We start from the raw sequence: 27,847 nt of genomic DNA on the forward strand, positions 1-27,847 counted from the left end.
ACTCAACTTTTTATGAACTCGTCAAAAAGCTCATCTTAATTCTGCATTGCACAACTGTGAGAAGTACAGTCAAAGAGCAGTTTAGTAAATTTATACATCTTAGTCTACTGACTTACTCCTCTACTTCGTAGTACAGCAAAACTATCACAGGTTGCTGTACTGTACAGCACTCATTGTGACAGTAAGTTTTGGACTTTGTTTAAAATTAATCTATTGCTTGTGTTACACGTGTTTTTCTACACCATTGCACTTCGCTAGTACTCAGATTAAAAAAAAACATGAAAAAAAAAAAAAAAAAAAAACTGCTTCGACTGTTCAAAACTTGCATTCTTCTGATGCTTTCTACAGAGCAAGTGGCAGTTATGTTTATCATAGCACATAGCTAGCATTAAGAAATCTGCACAAAAAATATGAAATAAAACTAACCGAACACTGTTTACTCATGTTTTAGCTTTGTAGCCCTCATATGCTTTCCTCCAAGGTAGTAGCAAGTGAGGCCATAAAGTTCCTTAAAGGCTACTTTTCTCCAAGGATAAAAAGCACAAGTGAAACTAATGACTCTGAGCTCTCGAGTACAGCTGTGATTTGAAATGGAATTGGACTAAAACCATTGAAACTTCCTGTAACTACCCCTCCCCCAACACCACAGCTAAAGTTGGGAAACGCTAAGAAAGCCCGACTGAAAATGAAAACAAAGATCAGAATCAGAACAAAAAACCTCTGGGAATGTCTCTTTAAAAAGATCTATAAGAAGGAGTGGGAAGAAGGGATTCATAGAAAAAGACAAGTTCAAGAGACAGCTATATAGCTTAGTCAACGACAAAGAAAAAGGCATTTTCAATTTGTAGACATCTTCACAAAACAGGAAAAAAAGTGCCAGCTTTGGAATGGAAGGGTAAAAAGGACATATAAAGACAGTCACATACTAGGGGAAGCTGCGCAAAGGATACTCACAAAGCCAAGGACACACACTGCACATGATCCTAAACAGCCTAGCAGGCATACTTCCAGATCACGTGACAGTACTCTTACAGCCATTCAGCAGTGGCAAGGTTCAAGAGTACATGGCAGAGATTATAGCAGAACAACTTTACAGGTTCTGGCAGAATTTATGGATAATTGCGAAGCAGTCAGTCTGACCACAGGAGCAGGACACAGCATATTTAACAATCCTATGCGGCTCTTGGGTTGTAGTTTTTAACAGTATTCTATTGTGTTTTGTGAACAAATCTTAGCGTTTAGTTCCAAGGTTTCTTTACTTCTGCTCTGATTCAATCTCCATTTTTTTCTTCCACCCACCTGCCTAATTGTTATTGTGTTCTTAAAAGCTGGTGGCTTGCGAGTTGCCCACCTCTACTATAAACTTAATATTGGACATTCCTCCCAGTCCCATCGCAACAGCTCATTCTACTGTGTACAGTGAGATCATTTGGGAAGACCCACACTCTTAGTTTCTTAACCTTGAATTATCTATTTCCTTTCCTAACAAAAAAAAAAGCTGTTCTTAAAATAGGGAGAGACACAAAAACAGTAAAAGCAAGAAATTAATAAAGTGTTCAATTGCATTTATTCCGCTGCATTTATTACTGCTGGTTAGCAGCCTGATTAAATTGCAATTGCTGCTCTAAGTGCCTTAGCTTTGGTTAAATGACTTGGGCTTCAGGCCAGTTACTTTACATTAAGGTGGTTTGTGGTCTGCACTCCTGAGAGAGGAGAGAGTAGCCTCTGCACTTCTGAGCTGGGAATTTTTCCGGCTGACTGCCTATTGTATCTGTTCCACGCATCTTTGTTCTGGTTTAAGCATTTGGGTTCCAAACAAGTTATTTTACATTAGGGAGATTTGTGGTCTAAACTCTTGTGGCAGGAGAGTATTACAGCCTACACCCTTCTAAGCTGGAAATTGCTTGTTGAAGACGGTCTGTCATTCTGAAAATGTTTTAGTTCTGGATTAAGCATCTGGGCTCCAAACCAGTTACTTTACATTAGGAGGATTTCTGGTCTAAACTCTTGTTGCAGGAGGATAGCTTACACCCTTCTGGCTGGAAATACTGTTTGAAGGCCTATTGTATCCGTTATTCGGAAGTGTCGTAGTGCTGGAAACTGCTGATTGAAGGCTTATTGTATCTGTTATTCTGAAGTGTCTTAGTTCTGGCTTACACACTTGTGCACCAAAACCAGTTTTACACTAGAAGGGTTTGTGGTCTAGACTCTTGTGGAGGGAGACTGTGGCCTACACCCTTCTATGCTGGGAACTGCTGGTGAATTGCTGCATTAAACTGTTTTCTGCTGTTGTGACTGATTTTATGCACTTTGAATTTTTAGTACTTCAGCATTTTATAACATAGGTTAGATTCAAAGTCGTTGAATATACCCAGTTTGGTATCACTTGAGCAGCAATAAGTACAGTTGTGTACACTTACTATAAATGTAGCTGTTAGAGTGTATTCACTGTTGCAGTCATCACATTTGGGTTATCTGCTTACAGTAGCCCTCAGTTGGCCTGATTAACAAAGTTTTAGGTCCTAAGTCGGTTGCCGTCTCCTCTTCAGTGACGTCAAGTCGTCAGGGGTATAAAACATGCAGCAGACATCATTACATCAGTTTTTCTTGCTCCAGATGTCAGGTGCCCCCCTAATGGGAAGCAATTAAATCTGTACATATACAAGCTTATACCTCCAAAAAAACAACATCTGAAAGCTTTTAAGTATTGTAAAGGAGAGAAGAGGTATAGCCAAAAAGATGTCAGGGGGCTGGAGGGAGGGTAACCAGGACTGGCAATAGTGAATACACTAACATCTACACTTATGGTAAGTGTACACAACTGTACTATGTTCTTAGCGTTTCACTGTTATAGTCATCACATTTGAGTAGGTTCCCAAAGCTAAGAATGGGAGGAGGAATTTAGATAGCATTAGGACTAGCTATAAGACTGCAGTAGCAAAGGCAGTTCTGGATTTAGAGAAAATTGGCAAATGGTAATGCTTGGTGAAAGTATGCACAGAACTCCAGGTAGCAGCTTTTAGGATGTCCCTGGTAGGTACGCCTCCGAGAAATGCTGTAGAGGTAGATGCAGCCCTAGTTGAGTGGGGTCTGATCCCCTGGGGGATAGGTTTTCCTTGGTGCTTATAGCAGAAATGAATGCAATGGACTATCCATTTGGCGATGGTTTGCTTTGAAATAGTCTTCCCCTCTGTCCCTGCAGCAAATGTCACCAGCAGTTGTTCAGATTTCCTTTGGGGTCTGATCCCCTGGGGGATAGGTTTTCCATGGTGCTTATAGCAGAAATGAATGCAATGGCCTATCCATTTGGAGATGGTTTGCTTTGAAATAGTCTTCCCCTCTGTCCCTGCAGCAAATGTCACCAGCAGTTGTTCAGATTTCCTTTGAGGTTTAGTCCTGTCCAAGTAGAATCTAAGTTGTCTGTGCACATCTAAGGAGTGCAGTAAACGTTCCCCTTTGTTCTGTGGATTAGGGAAGAAGGTCGGCAAAAGAATGGACTGATTAAGGTCACACTGGATACCACCTTTGGCATGAAAGAGGGATTTGGTCCTGAGGGACATCCTGTCCGCATGAAAAAAGATGAAAGGCTCCACTGCCATAAGGGCCTGTAATTCAGATGACCTTCTTGCTGAAGTGATTGCTAAATGGAAAGCTGTTTTCCAAAAAAAGAATTTGAAATCTGCAGAAGCAGCTGGCTAGAAAGGAGGAAGGGTGAGTTTCTCCAATACAAAGAAAAGGTCCCAGGCTGGAGTTGGAGCTTTCCTGGGTGGTCTTAACATTTTTATTTGGCCCCTCTGAGGAACTGCTTGAACTGTGGATGAGAGAAGAGGGGAAGTTCTGTGTTATAATGAGCTGAAATGGCTGAGGCGTGAATTTTTGAGGAAAAAGGCCCTTGTGAAGCATCTCAGTTAAGTACTGTAAAATCTGAGGTAAATTGGGCACTGCTGTGCTCATTCCCTGAGAATGGTTCTAGGCACAGAATCTTTTCGATTTTTCAGCACAAGATTTTCTAGTACTAAGCCTCCTTGCCTCTAAAATGCTATTCATCACTGGTTTACTGAGGGATGGTAAAGGAGAGATTAGGTAAGTAGCCAGGCTGCTAGGTTCAGTGTTTGAGGGGGAGGGTGCAGAATCTGGTTCTCCTGCTGAGATAGCAGGGTAGGACTCTGAGGCAGGTGCCATGGGGCCAACAGTGACACTGCAAAGAAGGGGGTACCAGTGTTGGAGTGGCCAGTGTGGTGCAATCAAAATTGTCCTTGGTTTGTCTTGTTTGATCTTAAGTATTACTTTGGAGAGCAGAGGCAGAGGAGGAAAGGCATAAACTGTTAAGCTTGGAAAGTTGATGCTCTGTCCTTCAGCTGGAAAAACCTGTGGGGAGTCCTTGTGCAAAATTTTTCCAATTGATAGTTCTGGGGTAGGCAAACAGGTCTATACCTGGGCTCCCCCATTTGCCTGTCAACATGTTGAAAAACCTTGGTTCCAGTTTCCACTCGTGTGAGTCCATGAATGTCTGCTTAGTCAGTCTGCCAGTGTATTAAGTTTTCCTGGCAGGAACTGAGCTTGTAGATGCACTTGGTAGCTCAAGGCTGTGTTCCACAATGCCATGGCTAGTCTGCAAAGGGAGTAAAAATGTGTACCCCCCTGCTTATGTACCGCATAACAGTGGTGTTGTCAGTCTTTACCATTAATTGTCCAAGAAGAATGTGGTCTTTGAAGGCTGTCAGAACATTCTGTACAGCTAACATTTTTTAGACTGATGTGCAGGTGCATTTGACTTGGGTTCCATTTGCCCTGAATGCACTTCCCTGCCAGGTTCGGCCCCCATGCATAGTCTGATGTGTCTGTTAGGGTTTGGGCGGCAGGAGGTAGTGTGAATGGTAGTCCCTTGTTTTGGTGGCAGGCCTCTGCCCACCAAAGGAACTCTAGGTGCAGGCAAGGTAATGATAGGAATCATTGTTTCTATATCCTGAGAATGTTGACACCATAGGCTTTTTAGATACCATTGTAGTTTCCTCATAAGCAGTCTTGCATATGGAATTAGAAAAATGCAGGAGGCCATGAACCCCAAAGCTTGTAGTATTTGCCTTGCAGATAGCAGGGTTTTTGTGGCCTCTTGTTTGAAGTAGGTTGTCAAGTGAATTTGTTTCTCTGGCATGAGGAAAGCCATCTGGGAAGTTGTATTCAAGCTTGCTCCCAGGAATACAATTTGTTGTCACGGTACCAGGTGTGATTTCTTTTCATTTATGGTGTACCCCAGACAAGTTAGCAACCTTTGTACAAAAGCCAGATGATTCAAAATATGTCCTGGTTTTCTGCCTGAATTAGACAATCGTCCAGGTATGGGCATATCTGAATATTTCTTTGCTTGCAAAATGTAATGACTGGAGCTAGGCACTTTGTGAATACCCTGGGCACAGTAGATAAGCCAAAGGGCAGTGCAGAGAACTGATAGTGCGTGTAGCCTGCTTTGAAGCGTAGGTATCTTCTGCAAGATTCCCTGACTGGGATGTGCAGGTATGCTTCCTTTAAATCTAGTGTTGCCAACCAGGCATCTTTGCCTAGCATAGGAAGCAATTAAAGAGAGTCAGCATCTTGAATTTTGAAATCACCAAAAAAGGTGTTTAGAGTAGACAGGTCCAGGATAGGACGCCATGAATTGTCTTTTCTGAGTACCAGGAAAAGTCTCTAGTAGAAACCTTGTTCCTTTTCCTCTTCTGGTATCAACTGAATAGCCCCTATGCTCGAGAGAGAGATTACTTGCTTTTGGGCCTCTGCCCACTGATTTGGAGGTAGATCCGGCCAACCGCTTGGAGTTGGTAATGTGTGGAAGTGAAATCTGTATCCTTGGGACACTACATTTAAAACCCATTTGTCCTGGGTAATGAATCCCCCAGTTCTTTGCAAGAAATGTAATCTTTCCCCCCAAAGTGGCAGTCAGTTGAGAAGTGCTTGGAAGTTTTAAAAATAAGTCAGAGACAGGTCTACCATAGGGGGGATTTTTATTACTCACAGGTTTGGAAGTGGAGGCCTCCCACTGCTTAGTCCTGTGTGTACCCTGGGACTGAAGCCTGGATGCTCTGCTGGATCTGGGTTTGGATTGAGAAGGTCTGGAAGAAGCAGGAAAGGACCAGTTCTTAGAAGGCCAATGCCTACTAAATCTCGGAGGTTGTACTTGTAAAAAATCTTTAACAGTTTGCATAGATTTAGCTTTTTCCTCCATCTTTTAAGAAATTCTTCTGCCTTGTTGCCAAACAGGCAGTCCTGATTTAAGGGAGCATCCAGTAATTTCGCTTTAACATAATCTGGTAAGGATTGCCCCTTAAGCCAAGCATGCCTTCTAAGTACAGACCCAGTTACAGCAGCCCTGCAAGATGTCAGTAGTGAATCAAAACCACATTGCAATGTATATTTACAAACTTGTTCAGCAGAATGCATTAAATCCTGTAAATCCTTATTTTCAGCACCATCAGAAATCAACATAATTTTCTGTTTAAGCAATCCAATAATATGCTGCTGATACTTTAACATATGAAACTGGCAATTCAAGGCCCTAATGGCCCAAGTTGCAGAAGTGTATAACTTCTTACCCCATCTATCCAGAGCCCTGGAGTCTCTATCAGAGGGAGTAGGATTTTTGGCAGAAGCTTTAATGTCCTTAGGTCCCTGTGAAATGGTTTTAGGATCCGCAGTAGGATTTTTGAAAAGGAACTTGAGAGAGTAAGGAACCCTGTAAAATCTATCAGGTTTTCTGGGAGCAAGAGGTAGAGTGTCAGGGGCCATGCTAGATTCCAAAAAGGCATCAACAATGTCCAGTACAGGAGGTAAAGCTAAAGGCCTGTGCTGAGGCAGGAGTAAGAAATCCCTAAGCCTCTTTTTAGAATCAGAGAAAACCTGACTTTCCCAATGAAAATGCTCCCTGAGTAAGTAAGGTTTCATCGAAAGAGAAATCCTCTGGGGGAGAAGCAGAGGAAATAGAGTCCTCTCAGCATCAGAATCCTCATAGATTGATAAGGGTAAATCCGGGTCAGAGGAAACAAATTCCAGAATCCTGGTCAAAAGTATCATAAGCAAACACAGTCCTAGGTCTCAGAGGGGGGAAGGTTGACTTCCCCTGATAAGTAATAAGGTCTTCATTCATTCTTATGATTTGATGTTTAGGCATAGAGGCCTGACCATGCGGTCTGGGCATCAGTTTTCTAGGCATGGTTCGAGTTTTAGGCCTTGAAGAAGAAGATGGCGTTGGTTTAATATGCAAGTCAGTAGGCCTGAATACACCCTCAGAAGCTGGTGCCTGCACAGTGGCTTCGGACCCATCCAAGGTAGAGACATCCGCAGGTTCCAAAGTTGAAACATCTCGCGGCATACGGGACTCCGAATGGGTCTCAGTAGAGGCCTGCGAATCTGAAGTAGCAGGTATTGGGGGCTGAAAGTGCCTGAGTACCAGCATCTCGGCGGCCTCTGTCTTTATCTTTGTGTTTTTTTGGAATGTCGGTAGTCAGATGGCTTACCGAAGACATATCGGGATAATTAAACAGAGCACCAAAATATTCAGAAGTGAAAATATACTGACGGACAGTTCATGGTTTAAATAAGGCACAAAACAGGGAGGTACGTCGAGGTCAGGGCCTAGGCAAGGAATACAGTACGAATTAAAATCTTTGAGGTATTTGCTTTCCACAAGAAATGCAATTTACAACGGTTTAGAGCAAGAAAAAAAAAAAAAAAGTTTCCCCAATGGGGTACTTAGCTTTTAGTTGAAGACTTTAGTTCTGAAACTCAAACGAAAATTTCAGGAGACGGCCGACTGGTACTTGCGAACTGCTTCTGCTTCGGGCACCGCACAGCAAGAAAGACTGATGTAATGACATCGGCTGCAGGTTTTATACTCTTGACGACCTGACATCACGGAAGAGGAGACCGCAAACGACGTAGGACCCAAGACTTTGTTAATCAGGGCTACTGGAAGCAGACAACCCAAATGTGATGACTGCAACAGTGAAACACGAAGAACATCCCGCTCTTCACCGAGATACTGAAATATCGGAGGCATCTGTTGCCTCCAACTGACTAAGTGCCTGTTTTTGATCCAATATTGCACTTTTAATTTGTATTTGCATTCCAGTGTCTGAATTGTCTAAACTACTTTTTGTCGCATTTTACTGTACGTTGCATTAATTCAGCTGTAGCAGTGCCCAGTTCCAAGTTTGCTATTTCCGGGTCCGTTTTGAAACTTCTGAGCATCAATGTCAAGCCACCTTTGTCGGTGAAGGCCCTTCTGCACCATTGTGTGAGAAGTGCTGTCTGAGTCCCCCATCCAATCGAGGGTGATTGGAGTAAAACTCAGACTGTGTTCTTACTCTCTAGTTTGAGCTAAAGAGTACTTTTCTGGTTTTAAGCCCTGCTTTTGCACTTGTTGATGTGTACTGCTTCTTCGTGTACTGCTGCGTAACAGTGGTTACCGTTGGCGGTTAAAGACAAACATTGTTAAATTTTACCTTAGCACTTTCCTTGTGGTCCTCCAGAGGTTTCTCACAGCCCTGTTCTACTGTCAGGTAGAACACAAAGCCTAGCTGCAGAGGTGCCAACACACCTCTCAACCACTAGCCACTCCTAAGTGTGACCTCTTTTCCTGATCACACAAGTTGACCTATCACTATGGGCAACTTCCCAGAGTTTCTCCAGCCAACCTGGTTGACATGGACATCCTGAAGCAGTGTAGCAACTGCTTCGAGTTCAGACAACCCTTTACTCCTTGTCCACACAAACACAATGTAAGATCCAACTATATTAAGAACCTTGAATACATGCTCTCACACACCAGTCAGTACATATGACAATGAGTGGGGTTGCCAGTATGCACACTTCACCTACTCCACCCAAACCACATCCCACATACCTACATAATTGGAGGTCCTCACCAGAAACATACTTAAAACACTAGAGACTGCCCAAACAAGCACCCTACACAACACTTCCTCTGCAGAGCTCATTACACAACAGCTCACACACCAGTGTCTCACTAGTCAAACCTTTAAAGTAACACACAAAATCTAACATATTAGTCAAAGGTGATTCCACTGAGAGACACTGATGTCCCTCTCACCAAGCTGGATAAGGAAAAGGTCACGGTCAGCTGTCAGGTGCCAGGATATGCCACATCACACATGCACTCAAGTCTCTCAACAGGTACTGTTATGACTCCATCATAGTCCATGTGAATGATTTGAGACGTACCTCTCTGGACTATGTGAAGAGACATATGACGGATCTCACGGACTGTGCGTCTCAGGCAGGTATGTCCCTAGTGTTAAGCAGCATTTTACCTTCACCACGGGTGATGCCTCAATACAAACAGAAAATGACTGACTTCAATAATTGGCTTAGTGGATCCCCTTAGAACAACACCAGAAGCTGTCAGCCTGAGAAGACATGATAGACCCCTATACTTTGCTACAGATGGTCTTCATCCATCACCCCTGGGATTTCTATTACTGGCTAAGGCTCTTGCTATCCCCATAGTGCCTTTTTTAGGCAGTGTCTGAAGGATAAAATTCCCAACGCAAAAACTCCATCTACAAACAGTTGCAAGGTTATGCTGCTAAACGCTAGAGGTATCAACATGAGACTGTGCTCACTGGAAGCTGTCCTCACCTTAGAAAACAGACATTTGTGCAGTCACGGAGACCTAGTTCAAGGCCATGGAGAGCACCCCAGCCATACCGGGTCTCACCTCCTTCCAACACATTCACACCACAAACTGAAGGCTTGAAAACTAAAGGAGGCTGTGTATCAATATTCATTAAAGATAAACACACCTCCAGATTGGTTAAACAGTATGATTCCCTGGAAACACTTCAGGTGCAATTAACTGTTGGTAGGACACCTATTCAAGAATCTGCCAGCTACAAGACCCCCTTCCATGAATTAGGACACCCACTCTGCCTATCTGGATCTACTCGTGTCTATCAAGATAAATCCAAACACCATGACTTTGGGCAACCAACTATCCATTGACTGGGTAAATTACTAGTGCTCAAACGCACTTGCCCAAAGGTTTTTCAACTTCACTAACTCCAATGCCCTGGACCACCTGGTTGACACCCCCACAAGGGATGCCAACATCCTGTACCTGTTTCTTACCAATATGGCAGGCCACTGTAGCACTCCCACTGTGATGTTCTCTCTGGTGAGATCGGACCACAAATCCGTCTCATTTGAAGGAACTAATCACACCTGTACCCCCCCCCCCCAGCAGCAATTAAACTACAAAACGTCTCCTACGCAAATTATAACCTTTTACGGGATGGTATGAATAGCTTCACTGCACCTCCTGTCAGATGGAACTGACAACTATGCTAAGCTTTACACCAATGCTTTATAAGAGCACCTGTAAACTTGGATTGACTCTGCCGTAACAGATAGGACCAAACAAGTTCCTCAAGGAAGAACAAATTTCCCTGGTGGACAACTGCCATTAACAGGCTTTACAATAAGAGGAAGAAATTGCTGTCCAAGAGTAATAGGGAGAGAGTCGTCCTAAACTGGAAACACTCCCTCAGCTTATACAAGCAAATAAGACTTCTTGTGAAGTCTTCCATACCAAACTAGAGTCCAAATTAGCTTCAATAAAAGACAACCACAAGGCATTCTATAGTTACATCCATAACCTAAAAGGAAAGGCCCAGATTTGTGCCAAACTGGTAGTTAATACCACATACATGTTTACTGAGCCTGTGGACATACCTAATTTGTTGGCCGACAGGTTCTGTGAAAATTTCACTCCTGTCCCTGCCACATGTACCCCATGACATCCCTACCACCTGTCCCCTACCTTGTATCTCTAACGAGCAGGTCATAAATGCCCCAAGGCCAAAAACACAGCATCTATGGGACCCGATAATATCCCAGGCTGCGTCCTACATGGTCTCCAACATGAATTAACACCACAGAGAAATCCGAATACCACCAACAGTTGAATAAAATACCAGAAATAAATGCCAGATCTAAATCCACAATTTATTGTTAGCGCTTTCATTCGTTCACAATGAAGGAACTTCTCCTTCATTGTGAGCGAACAAAAGCACTAAAAAAATTGTGGGTTTAGAGCTGGCATTTACTTATTGTAATTTATTCAAATTAACACCACCACTGGGTACTCTTTTCAATCATAGTCTAAGCACAGGCTTCATACCAGCTGAATGGAAATCGGCAACCTTTATTCCCCTGCACAAAGGTGGTGCTTCCACTGACCCTGGGAACTATAGACCCATTAGCCTGACTAGCCTCATCTGCAAGGCCATGGAATGAATCATCATGGACGTTATAAAGATATAGGTCATTTCCAAATACTTGAGCTTACTCAGTTTGGATCTGTCAAAGGAGCTTACTCAGTTTGGATCTGTCAAAGGAAAATCATACCTGTTAAACCTGGTAGACTTTTTCAGGACAGTCAACAAGGCCCTGGACGAAGGGAAATCTGTGCATACAGCTTACCTGGACTTAGCCAAGGCATTTGACACTATCCCCTACTTAGGCATCACTGAAACTCACCCAACAAGGCATCAACCCTTACATCATTAGATAGGTCACTTGTCTCACTGATGGAACCCATATATCAAAACAGGGGAATCCACCTCCAACAGCAGACCTGTAACCAGTGGTGTTCCACAGGGATCAGTCCTGGGACCACTACTGTTTGGAATCTATTTCTCCAAAGTACAAGCAAAAACTAAAGATCTGTGGCTGACAAAGTTTGCTGAGGACTGCAAACTAAGTGGTCACAGAATCTCCAAATAATGTCAACATCCTACAAGGGAGTCTTAAACAAATGATTGGAGCCAGTCATGGCCTTAAACTCAATGCAAAAAAAAAATCCATCATTCTTTTTGGTAAAAGTAATGTTCCTGCTAACTACCAAATGAAAAGCAATACCTTAAGTATGCACTCAGTGGTGCGAAACCTAGGCACAGGTTAATAGCACCCTTACCTTTGACCAGCATGTCTCCACAGGGGTTAAGAAGGGCATTCTATACTGCTCATCTCATAAGTAAGGGCACTGCATCCAGGAAAAAAAAAAAAAGTTATAACCTCCCTGCACTCTTCCCTCATCAGGCCAATAATAGAGTACAATGCCCCTTTTGGTATGTACCTTTCCAAGCACCTCCAGCAATTGGAGAAACCACAAAAGTTTCTCACAAGGAACATTCAAAGTCTTCAACATCTATCCTATGTGGATCATTGGAAATCAGTCACTTTATTTTGTTTCATGCAGACTACTCAGAGGTGATCTCTACCTTGCATACAAGGCAATCTCTGACCCTGCTTTATTGGAAATGCTGCATATCCATAAGTCAAATGGTATACATGTTACTCGCTCTAAAGACCTTAACCTGGTATGTGACATTAATAAAAATTGCTGGAGGGACAGATTTGTCTCTGAGGTTACCACACCTTTGGAACATACTCACACTTCATGTCAAACAAGAGTACCTCTTTGGCCCTCTTCCAACCCAATCTGGAGAGTTGGATGCGAGACTGTAAACTTACCCCGGGGGTTCCACCTGTGTTCCTCTTGGACAGGGGCACTAGGTGCTGATTGTGGAAATAAGGGTAAGAACTTGGCTAGGCTTGTAAGGACCCTAGGGCCACTACCAAAGTAACTTCCTATGATCCTAAGGCTAGTTGGTTTCCAGATCTCAAAGGATAAGTACCAACACAGATTTCTGAAAAACTGGCCCAGTCATTCCAATAAATTTTTTATGAATTGGTTATACAGGAAAATCGATAAAGGAAATGTGGTTGATGTTGTATACCTTGACTTCAGTCAAGTCTTGGGATCTCAAAGAGCACTAAGAGATCACCAAGCGAGTGGGTGGCTCACAAGCAAGCAGCATAATGTAACAATTTGGGATGGCTTACATCAATCCTGCTTTACTAGAAAGCCACTTCACAGCATTACATCAAAAATTATTTTGCTGAATTCTCCAAAGTGTTTTAATAGCATGGGATGATGTGTTTAATCAGTGTAAGTGAAATGGATGCGTTATATTCACTTGCACGGATTGCTAAGCTGCAGAAAATGTACACTACCTGCAAACAGTCAGTGGGGCAATAGAATTTCTGTTTTTATCCACTCTTGTGCAGCCATGGAACTGGTAAGCACAAGTACCAGAGAGTACAGGATCCTTTTTTAGGTGCTTTTACATTGTTTTAAGAGTTGAGGTTTTAAGTTTCAACACATCAATTCAAGGAGTTTGATTTAGGATTACTTCTAGTAGGTACAGCAGCCTCTACAGCTATTTACAAGGTTGCACAGGGTCTCTGTGAACAACTCCACATAGACTGCTCTGAACTAAGGGCTATGATGGGCAATGAATTTTAACAACCTATCACGTAATAGGATGTAGTTTGCTCTGGAACAGTTTCCAACTGTTACACAGTTTGCTGGAGTTAGAGATGATTTTTATTTTGAAAGAGAGCTTTGAAGTCTGTGACAAGAGTCCTGGGTAATGAGTTTATCTACCTTAATGGCCTTGAGGCTCCACTTGGTGGCGTTTGGTGTTGCCTGTGGCAAGCGTTTTAGAGATTTCTGTGGATAGACATTGCCATTTATAGGCTTGAGTATTTTAGATTTGGGAAGATTTCTTTTTTTTTTTTGGTCTAGACATAAGCTGGTCTACATGTGTGGTGGATGGAGTGTGTGTTCTTGACAACCTTGTTTGTATGTGAGATTTCTGCTTCCAGTGAAACTGTATGGGCATCTCTTGCATACCTTGTTTCTTGAAGGATTAAATGGCTGAGAATGAGAGACAATTACTACATTGTCTCAGGATGTTCATATCCACCAAGCTGGCTATGCAGACTGTTTAAAACTGGAAATCCATGCTGTATTTGGGTGGGCGAATATTGGTTATAAACTGAGTTATATAGAGGTATCCTAGGGTGGTCACTGGGGTTTGGCATTGGATTATAAGATCGTGCCAAGATTTGATACTGGTGCTGCTTAATGTGCAAACTAGCTGCTCTAAGCTTGTCTCAGTGCAATGGTTTTGTTTTAGCAACACTAACTTACAGGTTTTTCAGCATATGTCTTTATAGAGCACTAACCTTTTAATGTAAAAGACACCAAAAAAGATTGGTGCAACAAAAAAAAAAAACTAGTCAAGGTAACTTAAGTATTAGGGAATTAGGATACCTTTAAATGATATAAAAGCAAAAACAAACAGTTAACTGAAATGTAATGCAATAAAATAAATCTCTTATCTGCCAAGAATAGAGCAGGATTAACTCAGTACGCTGTCCGAGTGTGGTGAGAAAGTCAAGCAAATTGGAGCTCTGGAAAAATAAGCAGGAGACCATTCGTAGTAAGGGAGGTTTACTCAAAAGCAATACTGGATGTCCTTCTATATCACTGTTGCATTATTATTCACCTTGGGGGATCTCCTGCAGAGGATAGCCCAATGTCTGGCCAGTATACCAAAGCCTTTGGATCTTTTAATGCTTTATCATATGGATACTCCAAGCACAAGACATAGGGCATAAAGGTGACGTACTGACGCAGTTACCTAGAACTTGCCACCAGTCTGAACGCCATCGTTGCTCATCGGTCTGAATGCCTTTTGCTGTGCTGAAGTCAGATAAGTACCCCCATCGAGGTCTTTTTAGTGTTGGGTCTTGTTTTCCTTTGGTTACCTGGAGTTCATCAAAGGGAAAATGTCAGTGTGGGAGACAGACTACCCCTAAGGATCTTCAGTGTCTTTTTGTTTAGGTGCTTCCTGCGACCATACCTCCTGTAGTATTTGCAAGTCATTTGTGCCCAAGACTTTTAGAAGCCAGTTGCCTTTCTTGGCCATTTATCTTGAGAACCAGAGGCTTAAACATTTAGCCCAGGGTAGCATGGCCGAGTCAATTAACCCTGAGGTACTTCTATTAAGCAAGAAGGCAGCTAAGAAATCTCAGCTTGGTTCTTTGGCTGTCCAGCCTCCACTGGACAGCTCTCTTTAGAAGCGGGCGATAGCTCTGTGGCAGTCTGGTGGGGACTTGGGATTCTTCTGTCACTACCCCATCAGAGGCCAGCATAGATCCTTCCTTTTGCATGTTCTCTGAAGCTTTGCAGGCATCTGCTCTGGACACGGAGGAGGAAATGCAGTTCATTTTCTTGAAAGACCCCACAGGGATTCCGCAGATTCTGGTTAGGGAAGAGGCTCCAGGTACTCTATTGAATCCCAACAGGGTTTGTAACCTCCAGTGTTTGTAAGGGCCAATGTCCCTACGAAGAAAAAAAAAAAAAAAAAAAAAGAGGACTAAACATACTAATGTACGTCCTAAGGACCTTGAAAGAAAATGGCAGGAGTTTACTCTGGGGTTTTCTGCCTAATATCCCTTGGACTAACTCCTTCCAAAAGGCCTAGGGAACCGGATTCCTCGGATAAAGATTTGGAGTCTGATAAAGGGTCCTTGTCTTACTCTTTCCAGATGCCTTCTCCTTCGGATTATGGCTCTGATGAAGAGCAGTCCATTAGCCAGAGTCTCCTTTGGAGGAGGTGTCTTTTGTGGAAACAATAGTCAGAATGATGGAATATTTTACGTGGGACTCTTCTCAGGTTCATAGGTTGGAACTAGGCTATCGGCCCTAGGGCCTATACAAGCCTAGCCATCAGGTGCCTGATAACCAGAAAAGATATTACAAGTTGCTTCAGTTGTACACTTCTAAACCTTCTGCAGTACCTCCTGTGTTGGCTGCTTTGTTAGACACCTTCATAGCTGCATCTAAGACTCCTGATTCTCAGCTTCCTGTTCCAAGGAAACATGTTCTACAAGGTTGCTGAGGACTGTCAATTCCTATTTAAGTGTCTGTCTGTTGATCCTGCTGTGGTGTCAGTCTCCCCTGACTAGCCTTCTAAGATTATGCCCTCAGATAAGGATAAAAGCCCCATGAAGGGGACTGGAAAGAAGGTCTACATAGCCTCCACTTTGTCCATTAGGGCCATCAACTACCAGACCCACATGAATATATATGTTCTGGCCTTGACTGCCCAGGCCAGTCAAGTTATTTTGGACCTGCCTTATTCTGAAGGAAAGTCTTCTGCTCTCCGTATTTTGGGTTCTACCTCTCAAGGTAGCTTGCCACTCTATAAAGTGCATCTATGATGCAGCTAATGCCACTTCTATAGCTGCTGCCTTTGGGTTTGTCATGAGAAGTTACTCTTGGCTTCATCAGCAGTCATTACCAGAAGACATTATGGCCAAGTTGTTGGATGCTCCCTTGGATAACAAGGATCTCTTCAGGACTGCTGCTGCTATGTTTAAGTCTAAGAAAAAGGTAAAGATAGGGGACACTAACATATGTTTAAGGTCCTGCAAAGCTTTAAGTTGTAGAGGAACTATTCGACTACATCTGCTTTTGTTCGCAGGCAGCCTCATCAAGCCACTAAAGGCAGGAAGGGTGGTAGGCAAGCTCCTCCTGCCAAGTCTTCTCAGGCTCATGTGGCCCAGCAGCCTCCTTTATCTGATAAGCCTGCTTCTCTAACATTTTGCGCCCCATAACCCTCGGCCAAGTTCCCTCATCCGTTTGGCTCTCCCTCTATCTTCCAACCTGGCAACTCATCACCTCAGATTCTTGGGTTCTATCACCTGTCAGGGTTATTTCGTGTGGAACAGGGATTCCTCAATCTCCTTGACAGCAGCTTCCCGATTTCTCAGGTTCTTAGATCCCTGGTGGACCAGGAACTATTCAGCCAGTCCCACCTTCGTAAGTAGGAAAGGCACTTCACTCTAGAATGTTGCTAGTTTCTTGAAAGGAGGGCACTTTGAGGCCTATACTAGATCTCTCCTTACTCACATTTCTCAAGGTTCCTTCTTTTTGGAAGCTCTTTTCAAACTCTGTATCCTCTTTTGCTGCCCCAGGCTTTTCTAGTGCCCTTGGATGTCGATGATGCTTAACTTCATATTCCTACACGCAGTCTTTTCAGGAAGATTTTGTGTGTTTCTTCCTCTCATTTTCAGTTCTCTGCTTTGCCCTTTGGCCTCTCTACTGCCCCAAGGGTATTTACAAAATGCCTAGCGCTGGTGATTGCTTTTTGCAGGCTTCAAGACATTCAGATTTTCCTTAGATGACCTGCTGATTCAGGAACGTTCTCCCAGTTGCCTGCTACAGGTTCTGGGGTTTACTGTCTCTCTCCTTCAAAGTCTGAGGTTTGCTATCAAATTCCAAAAGTTTGTCCCTCTCAGGATCATGTTTATCTGGACTGCAGAGTTCACAGTTCCAATATTGGCCTCTTTCCACTCAAAAATTTGTCCATGTCAGCTTTCTTTCAGTGAAAGAAAAACTACACTGAAAGTGTAGTTTATGCTATAAAATATGGTTGTAATAAATTTTATATAGGGCAAACAAAGAGAATGTTTAAGGTGATGTTGCTGGAACATTTAAGGGACATTAGATCAAACAAAGAGGAAAGTCCCTTAGCTCAGAATTTTAAATTATATCATAACAGTGTTCCGACATTTAACAGCTACAGTGTTGCAACAAATACAGGTAGAAAATGAGGATAAGAGAAATATGTTATTGTATAAGGAAACTGTGCTTATTTTAAAGCTTGGGACTTTGATCCCATATGGTTTAAATGTAAACTGTTGTTGGAAATGTGTTGTACAGCTTTAAAAGCAGGTTTTAAAGCTATGTTTGTTAAATATGTATTTAAATAATTAATTGTTGAATAGTTTTTTGATATCATGGGTATAAAAAAGTGAATTAGTATTATTTGGAATTCATTCCTTGAAGGCTAAACATTAGCCGAGGTGCTAGAGTGCTTTGGAATAAAACAAGAGGATTTATTAGACTACAAGTTGTGGGTTATTTTATACTGAACTACTTTTGTTGTATAGTGGACATTGATTTAGCGGTATGTCAAGTGATCCTGCTAATAACTTGCCACGTATATTTAAGGAAGATTTCTTCTAACTCTTCACAGCTAACTATGGATGGATGGTTTTGTGAGATCAAATCCAGATAAGAACCAAGATGGAAGTGTGGCATCGGCTAGTAGCAGTGGTAAAGGGTGACCCGCTCCAATATGGGAGATGCTACTAGAGGAGACCAGAGGTAACCGTTTTTATAACCCATTTATGGAGGTGGGTAAACGTTCTACTGCTTTCTCATCCGACGTGAAAATTTTGCTGAATAAGTTGTTACAGTTGTTACACAAAGAAACGGCAACTCAGTATAACAGGATGAGTTTACAAAGATATGTGGAACTAGACATGGCTCCGAAAGGGCTTAGAGCTATGAAGTTCCCATCCATGCCATTTGATATGTCAAAATCAATGGAAAAAGCTTTCAAACAGAGATGGGAAGCCATGGCTCAAAGGTGTGCTATAAAATGGACCAAAATATTGTTAGAACGAGATGAGGTAAAACTTTTGGACATTAAAAAAGATATACACTTAGTGTGCAATAATTTGTTAATGTTGGTTGATAAAGGTTTGAGCTGGGACTGCATGATATACAAGATAAACTTATGGTATTGGAGAAAAAATTGTGTGAACAAAAATTGTATAAACTTGGAGAGACCTTAGAGACTATGAAAGTGGTACGGCCTTTGTTAGGCCGGTGAATCGGAAAGCTAGGTCTCTGGTACGCTTTCAGGAAGGGTTAATTACAACAGAAGGGGAAATATGTCTTCAGCCGACACGAGCCGCGGTCAGAGTGAATGTCTTCAGCCGACACGAGCTGGGGTCAGAGTGATATGGAAGAGGAGACAATTTCCTGCCCTTCCACAAACCAATAATCCACAATATATGCATACTAATTTTCACCCCAACCGGAGATTTAACCAACAGAAAAAAACGTCAGTATGCCGAATATGAACAGGGCTAGCAGAGTTGAGCCGAATTACTGCCAATGGAACAACAACAGAAAAAGAACTAGATGGTATTGATAAGTTCTTTTGTGATACAACGGACTTAGTATTAAACCTTTCTAATAGTATGTTAGATGAAAATGTGTTAGCAGTTTTAAAATGTGGTTTAAAATTTGTACCCACTAATACCTAGATTACACTGTCTTAAAATGGAGTTGCTTAAAATGGTACGCATGCATTTATGGTATTTTTTTCAAATACATAAGGGTGTTCAGCGTTTAAATACAGAAGGGATGCTGAATACAGTGATGCAGAAGGGGAGGATGTTTCAGATGCCTCCTTTGTTTCATGTGATAGTGAATTGAATGCCTATTGCAATTTAGATACATCAGATATTAAAATTTTAAGTAATTTTAAGCCACCATTTACACATAATGGCAAAAAAATCTTATTCTATGGTGGAATTTGAGCTGGAATTGTCTTTTTAAGTCATTTAATAAACAAAATGTTGAATATAATTTAACTAAGAATGAATGGATGTCTTAAAAAAATTCAGAGCAGAAAGATTTATCGATTAAGCCCTCAGATAAGGGGAAAAAGATTGCTGTGATGCATTACCTACAATATAGCAAGATGTGTTATGACCTACTTAATGATATTAAGTGTTTATGAAACAGTAACACGACATAAGATAGTTGGGTATATTTCTTTATAGCTTTTTCTAATTAATAAAGGGTGGAGACTGGGCTATTGGTCTGAATCAGATGCTGAGAAAAAGTTGGTAGGTGATAAGTCTGATATGGCATATTTTTACTGCCTACCAAAAGTGCATAAACAAATGAGAGATCCTCCTGGCAGACCTACAGTTTCAGCTAGGAAATATTTTTTTGCATAATATAGGTATTTTATTACACAAATATTTGCTGCAGAAAGTGATTGGTCTCCCATCATATATTAAAGATGGTTTTGATTTTTTAGGGAAGATGAATACAATAAAATGGGAGAAAATTAGGTTTTGGATGACAGACGTTAAAAGCTTATTAAACACAGTTTTGGTATGGAAGCTCTTGAGCTATATCTGGATGATAGCCCAGTGGCATATTATGTGATGGAATTGGTAAGGTTTAGTTTGGAAAATAATTTCTGTTTTGAAGACAAAATTTACCATCAGTTGCAAGGAACCTCTATGGGTTAGTCTTTTGCCCCAATGTATGCAAATCTTTTTATAGGGATGGTTGAGACCAAGTATATTTATACACATTGTTTTTTTTTTTTTTAAGAAATATGTAAAAGAAATATTACCGATTTATAAATGACTTGGTCTTATGTGATGGAGGTTCTGAATTTATTGAACAATTTATAACAGTTACATGAAAATAGGTTTAATCTGCAATTTGATGGTTTACAGTGGGGAAATAAGATCCCTTTTGTAGATATAACATTAGAGGGTAAAAACTGGTGAGTTAGTTGCCACTGGGCTCCATAGAAAGCTTGATGTAGTAAATCAATTTTTGTTAGGAAACAGTTGGTCATCCCAGCCATACTTTAGAGTCATTGCCATATGGTGATTTTTGAGAATATCCAGAATCTGCAGCGATAATGCTGATTTTGAAAAAGAGTTATTTAAATCAGCTAACATGTTTAAAAAGAGGAAGTATAATATAGACGTTAGAGAAAAGTATGGAGAAAGTTAGAAGAAACAGATATAGTAGATATAATAAAACAGTACATAGACAAAGACATAAATATGTATAGTATTAACATATAATTTGAGCGAGAATGTTAAGTTATAAAACATTATTGGCAATTCCTAAGTAAGTTTCCAGAGTTGAAAGGTTTAGTGGAACAAAATTTGGTCTTTTCTTATAAAAAAAAGGGTCAAATTTGAAAGATAGGTTAGTACATACAAAATTTAAGAGACCACAAATCAGGTTAACGCAACAGATTCAGTTTTTAGGCACTGCACCTTGTGGAGGATATTTAGGTTGCAGACACAGTACAGACTTTTTCTAGTATTAATATTAGATTTGAAGCTGCTGCAACATTTAATTGTTTAACTGAAAGTACAGTTTATGCTATAAAATGCGGTTGTAATAAATTTTATATAGGGCAAACAAAGAGAATGTTTACAGTGAGGTTGCTGAACATTTAAGGGACATTAGATCAAATAAAGAGGAAAGTCCCTTAGCTCAGCATTTAAATTATATCATGACAGTGTTCCGAAAGATTTAACAGCTACAGTGTTGCAACAAATACAGGTAGAAAATGAGGATTATAAGAGAAATATGTTATCGTATAAGGAAACTGCTTATTTTAAAGTTTGGGACTTTGATCCCATATGGTTTAAATGTAGACTGTTGGAAATGTGCTGTATAGCTTTAAAAGCATGTTTGTAAGCTAGGTTTGTTAAATATGCATTTAAATAATTAATTGTTTAGATAACTGATGAATTGTTTTTTGATATCATGGGTATAAAAAGTGAATTAGTATTATTTGGAATTCACTCCTTGAAGGCTAAACATTAGCCGAGGCGCTAGAGTGTGTTGTAATAAAACAAGAGGATTTATTCGACTACAAGTTGTTGGTTATTTTAGCTTTTTCAGTCTCTTCTTCCTCTGCCTGCTATTCTAGCCAGAGTATTTCTTCTGGCCTTAAGATTCATGGCCTTTTCCACGCCAATGCTATCTTGCCAGATTGCATATGCTGAAGCTTCAAATGTATCTCAACTCAGTTTGGCTTCAGCATTGCCACCCTCTGGATTTCAGAGTGCCTATTCTTCACTGCCTCGAGGGAATTTGACTACTAAATATATCTACTTACCCTCAAACCCAGGCCTGCCCATTCTGGCTCCGGTTCCTTCTCAGGAAGTCCTTCACCGACACTTCAGACATGGGGTGAGGGGCTTCCTGTAGTCACCTGAAAAATCAAGATCTCTGCCTTCCCCCATCAGAAGTCAGACCACATCAACAACAAAGAGGTGACAGCATGGATTCTGACCCTTCAGGCTTTTCACCCCAGGCTCTCTCCAGGACTTCTGGAGGTTTACACTGTAATGTGATATGTCAACAAGCAGAGGGTATAAAGTTGTACCCTGTTTGTACCCTTGCTCCTCAGGCCTGCGATCTGGATCTCAGTTACCAGCTAACTGTGCACTGAAGGAATATACACTGCCTGAAATCTAGAGCAAACTGAGCACATCCAAAACACAGGCTCATGAATGGATGCTTTTCGGAGATGCGTTTCTGGAGATAGTCCATCAGGATTCCTCAGGTAGATCTTTGTCTCCCCTCTGAATAGGCAGCTCCCTCTTACATTCCAGAGTGCCGTGCCATGCCATCTAGCATGAAGATGACCTTTCGTCTTCTCTCCACTTCCTATACACCTAAGAGTCCTGCAGAAGATTCAGCTGGACACCCCAAAAATCTTGCTTGAGACTCCCTTTTGGCCAATACAGCATTGGTTCCCCCCTTAATGCATCTGGTTGGGGTAATCACAAGTTACCTCATCGGCTGGACCTCCACAGAACCAAAGGGGTCAACTCATCCACCCTCACTTGTCCACTCAACTGACAATGAGTGATAGGGTTTTGAAGACTTTTAAGGACCTTTTTTTGAAGACTTAAGAACCTTTTTCTGAGGATGTGCTCAGGGTTTTACAGGAGACGAGAATACCTACAACCAGATATTGTTATGTCAAAATGGAAAATATTTTCTGTCTGTTGCCATGCTCATAGCCAAAGCAGTTTCTCAGTGAGGGGTTCCACTGGTCTTTTCCCATTTGTGCGACTTGCTCCAGTCTGGCTTCACCTATTCTTTTGTGAAGGCCCATTTGTCAGCTATTTCTGCCAGTCTTCCCTTGAATCCTCCTTTGACCTCTTACCCGCAGGTCAAACAGTTTCTTAAATGTGCTCTACATCTTAGGCATCCTGCTCCTCAAGGCCTTCATTTTGTTTTGGAAAAATTGACAGTCTCCTTTTGCGCCTGCAGTTTAAGCCACTCTGCAACACTGTGCCTAAAACAAACTTTTGTTGCTTGCTTTTACTTCTACTCCGGTTTATAAGCTTCAGGCTCTTATGGCCTCTCTTTTTCAGAAAGTGTGCATCTCCTCACACTAATCCTTTATGCCCAGTTTGTTAATTAGTTTTTAAATCAGACAGTACAATTTCCTTCCTTTTTCCTTCTCCACATTTTGATAGTGAGCGGGTCTTGCATACTTTGGATTTACATAGACAGTTCAGGTATTATTTGGATAAACTAAGACTAGGCCCAAGTCTGGCCAGCTTTTTGTTTTTCATCCCAGGACTTCAGGTTTAGCTGTCTCCAAGCAAACGATATCAGAGGCCATTCCTTTTGTTATTCGTTTCATGACAAGTGTCTTCTACTTCGGTTGGATCTCATTCTGCTATGGCTGCTTCTTCTTCTGGTGCTTTCTTCAAGGGTTTGGACACTAATTCCATCCTTGAAGCTACTAGTTGGTCTTCAGTGCATGCGTTTGCAAAGCATTCTACATTAGACAGGATTTCTAGGCCCAGACCAGGTTTTGCTAGGGCCATACTGCATTTGTTGAGGGCTCTTGCCAGCCTTCCACCTCCCACTCCTATTCTTGAGCTTTTGTACTCTCCCCAAGGTAAAGAATACTGCAACAATATTACAGAAGGATATAGTACAGTTGTGTAAAATCTTACCATGACAGTAAAGGTCCTTCTCTTCACTGTTTCAGTATTCAGTCCCTCCCTCCATCTTCCCTTTTTTGTTTGGGTTTTGATTTGGTTACCTTCCTGGTAGAGGGTTCCCCTTTTCTAACTGCAGTTTCTCCCATTGCATGTGAAGAGAGTTCTTTCTGTCCTATGGAGATGGTTTTCTACTTGGGCAATTCAGTTCCGAGTAAATGCATCCATACATCACCTTTATGCCCTACGTCCTGTGCAGGGAAGCATGTGTGTTAATGCACAGCACATAAGATCTAAAGACTTTGGTACACTGGCTGGACATTGGGCTATCTTTGGCAGGAGGTCCCAAAGGTGAAGAATACAACAACAGTGAAGAGAAGGACATCAACCGTTATGGTAAGATTTTACACAACTGTACTTTTGCTTGGTGGGCACTTAGTATTCTGGATATATGGAAAACAATAAGTGGGAAAAGTAAATAGCTTGCACAACAGACAATAGCAATGAAAAAGAAGTGGGGGGATCTCCGGAAGTTAGAGTACCATAATGGGCGAAAGACAGAAAAACAGCCTTTTTATAAAACATAACAGGAACAAGGTGCGACTGTTGGGAAAAATTCAAGGTGCAAGAAGCAGACTTCCTAGAGAGGGATCCAATCAAATACAGCTAACATTGGAGCTCTAGTACTATAGTTAGGATTTCAGAAAACTTTAGCTTAATGTCTCAAAAGGAGTTGGAGCACAAACAGAAAAAAACAGCAGCAAAGTAAAAAAGAAAAGCAGTGAAATGCAACCTTCAGCAGGTAAATAAGCAAAATACAAAAGACTCCAGCAGCAAAACTAGAATATAAACAACCACAAAATTACTGAAGGACAAATCCTAAAACAGAATTTACAATACTGCCACTACTGTAATACTACCACAGAAATTCACCAGTGAAAATGCTTATGGGAAAAATGCTGTAATAAGTGACTAAATGAGGTTCAAATCTGGTAGTAGTTCAGTTCTGCCACAACTGTGAATAAAGCTAAAAGATTAAGACACCAGACAAGGATCAAAATGCGAACAGCTTGCTTTTACAAGTAAATTCTATATTGAAACATGTTCATTTCATCCTAGGCAACTGATTCTGTTTCATAGGTTTCTTTAATTACATTTCTACATGAAGATACTTGCACAGTTACCGTAGCACAGCACACTGCAAAAGACACATGGTAATCAAAGTGCCACCACACAGAATGCACAGTTGTACACTTTTTTCCCTACTCTGCTGATCTGCAGAACTTGCAATCTCTCCCCCATCCCTGTATCCAGTACACCATGACACAGGTAAAACTTCATGGTCGGGCAAACTACTACTATTCTATAGATCATCTTCTAATGACACTGATGCCCCTTAGAAACTAATGCAGTCTTCATAAACTAAAATGGTAATCCTGACATTTGGATGAGCAGGCTATGGGGAATAACAGAAAACAGCCTATTCAAAGAATCTCTCTAAAGGTCTGGCAGTCCTACACATGGTTCTGAAATATTACCTAGTGGCAATCACTATACAGTTACTAAAAATTTACAGGAAATGCTGGCATGCAAATTTAGCAAGTTACCCAAGAGTTGATAAAATTGAGGAAGGAGAAGGAACAATACAGAAATGTTACAGAAAAAGTGGGAAGTTATGGGCATAAAAAATAGTATGGGAAGCTATGAAAAGAGGCATGCTGGCTTTTAAAAGTTTAATATGTATTGTTATTGTCAAATCATGAATATTGTGTGCTGTATACTTTAAGAAAATCAATTTAAAATGGATACAAAAACAGTGCAGTTATCAGAAGTTAAAATGTTGAGAAACTGCCAAATTTAAAGTCAAACTAGTACAAAACCACACACAATCCTGAATCTTTAAACAAAGCAGGTTCTGCAACAAGTAGCATGTTTTAGAAAGAAAATCTCCCTCAACTTCCACTTTACATGGAATGTTTCCATTACACAGTTGGGTTTCTTTAGGAAAGTGATTGTGTGAATAAGAGTTCTATTTTCGAATTTATATGAATGGAGTGCTGAATAATTCTTAAAAAATGTTCACTTGAATTCAAACACATATGTAGATGCTGGTGAATATTTCTAAACAAATATGTTCACCTCAACAAAGGACATGCACAGATACAGACAGGAACAAATAAAACAATTTGGCCTGGTTATCTCTTTGTAGCTGACCCTATCTTAACCACCAAACTAAATTCACACAGTTGAGAGGGCATGTGTTTTGCTCCTTTTAAGAATTGGAAGTAATGTTACCAAAGTACTTTTCCCTCCCTGGAACAGACAGCATGTTCTATTAAATCTGTATTCCATATACTAAATACATTAATCAATACCTTCCCTTTTTCTCTTTCCTAATAAAAATCTTAAAATTTAATTGCATTATGGAATGCTGTAAATATTGTACTTTTTACATAACCCATTAAGCTGTCTGGTTACTGTTTGCTGGTCTGGAGTTTCAAATCAACATGTAAATAACTTTTCAGTTTAAACACACACACACACACCTGTACAAGCATGATTTCATGAAACAGTCATAAGCACTCAGTTCACCAGCATAGTGGCTTTTGCTTATTTCACACAGTAGCATCTCCCCTGGTCCCTCCCAGATGAAGACAGAAGGTAGTATATCAACTTCTCATAAATAAGTATCCCAAGTCCACAAAGGCATGCTGGCACCGAACTGGGAAGTACATCTCGATTTTTTCCCTGAAGCACTGTGGAAAAACATGTTCTGCATCTTCTTATCCACATACCAGTAATGTGAATATACATATCACCACAGTGACTTCCTTGTTGGCTATAGTTAACAGATGTAGAAGGACATTCAGATTACCGCTCCTTCCCAGAAAACCTCTACCTAGGTTTGAGCTCACTCCTGCACCAGTCAAGTCAGCAAGATAAAAGTAGTCTTCCCCCTTCCCGTGTCCCTTTTCAAAAATGCCCTCTTCATAACTTACATCACCAATCACAGAGGAGTAACATAAATAGCAGCCTGGTTTTGATCCAAATCCTTTAGCAAAGTTTGCACTGCAACCATCTGCTGTAGCCGTGATCTGCATTTAAAAAGGAGAGAAAAAAAAAAAAAAAAAAGAGGGAATTAACAATTCACTTGTTTTTGCAGCCATCAATTACCAGCAACTTTCCCACCTATTAGATGCCACATTGAGCAACAGATGACAGATGACACACTGCCTGCTGTCATGCACACATGGACAACCAGAGAAGCCATTTGGTATCCCAGTCCAGCAAAGTCAATTGTATACTACAAAGTGTCCTGCAATACTCGCACTATTTTTTTTCCAAAAGTAGCTCCATGAGGTACAGTTCTCAGTGAGCAGAGAAAATTAAACTACTTGTCACTTACAAAAACCTGGATTATCATTTACTAACATAAAAAAGAAAATTCTCCACTCGTGATACGTAACGAAACAGAAACTTGTTGTGGCAATATAGTACACAAACAATTATCAGTCAAGTCATACAAAATCACAAAATGAATGGGAAAATATTTATGAAAGAAGAAATGATTGTTTTCCGTTTACAAAAATAAAGGAAACCACAATGAAATTGCATTGTTTCATTACGCCACTTTTCCCTTCAATTTTTATTAATCTGTTAACCAGGTTAAGCAGACTGGACAAAAGCATTCCTTTTCAAGGGTGACCTGGGAGAACTGCCTGGTTAAATGACTTGCCAGAGTTACACAGGAGGAATTGGATGCAAAGAATCAAACCCTGTACGCCTGAATAATGAAAAAAGATTAAGGAACCAGTCAGCCTTAATCCGCTGCTAACTGCCAATCTTTGTAGTCTAAAAGCAACATATCATCCAGTCCTACTCTCCTGTCTTGGCACATAGAACTGCTTCTGCTTCTTCTGTTAAGCTCACTTCTGACCAAGTGACTATCAGGAGAGAACATTTGCACACACTCTCCTAAAGTGTTGTACTGGAGAGATATGGCATACAAGGTTACAACTTTGCTCACACTCATGTATATATACTCTACTCCAAATTGCTTAAGACATTAGAAAGCTGCAAATATTCACAAAGAAGGCTAATTAGAACATTAAAATGTCACAAGCTTACCATTTTGTAGTTTGTAGGACAGGATGTCTGGTTTGAAGCCCACGCCAAGCCAGTTAACGGAACCATGCTGGAATCTGCCATTTCTTTTCTTTCTGGCTGTGATCAAGACAAAATGCTTTACTAACCATGATATACAGTTTACAAAGTTCTTGACTGCTAACAGACATGTCCTAATGTAACAAATTGCTTGTGG

General features: G+C 41.0%; 1 protein-coding gene across 3 annotated transcripts in view; it reads right to left on the reverse strand.

The window, feature by feature from the left end:
• The window catches only part of MVB12A (multivesicular body subunit 12A), a 561,417-nt gene that overhangs the window by 343,704 nt on the left and 189,866 nt on the right, over window positions 1–27,847 (reverse strand). For 2 of the 3 annotated variants that reach the window (XM_044084779.1, XM_044084780.1), the window contains exons 2-3: window positions 27,655–27,750; window positions 26,526–26,621 (exon numbers count right to left, since the gene is read on the reverse strand). In XM_044084779.1, the coding sequence (XP_043940714.1) occupies window positions 26,526–26,621; window positions 27,655–27,735 (177 nt within the window). In that variant the 5' untranslated portion in view covers window positions 27,736–27,750. Of the gene's footprint in view, window positions 1–26,525; window positions 26,622–27,654; window positions 27,770–27,847 lie in introns of all 3 variants that reach the window. The other variant, XM_044084781.1, reaches the window with a different exon arrangement.

This window comes from Protopterus annectens, chromosome 9.part0, assembly GCF_019279795.1.
Source record: "Protopterus annectens isolate FY-2018-M chromosome 9.part0, PAN1.0, whole genome shotgun sequence".
Taxonomy (NCBI): Eukaryota; Metazoa; Chordata; order Ceratodontiformes; family Protopteridae; genus Protopterus; species Protopterus annectens.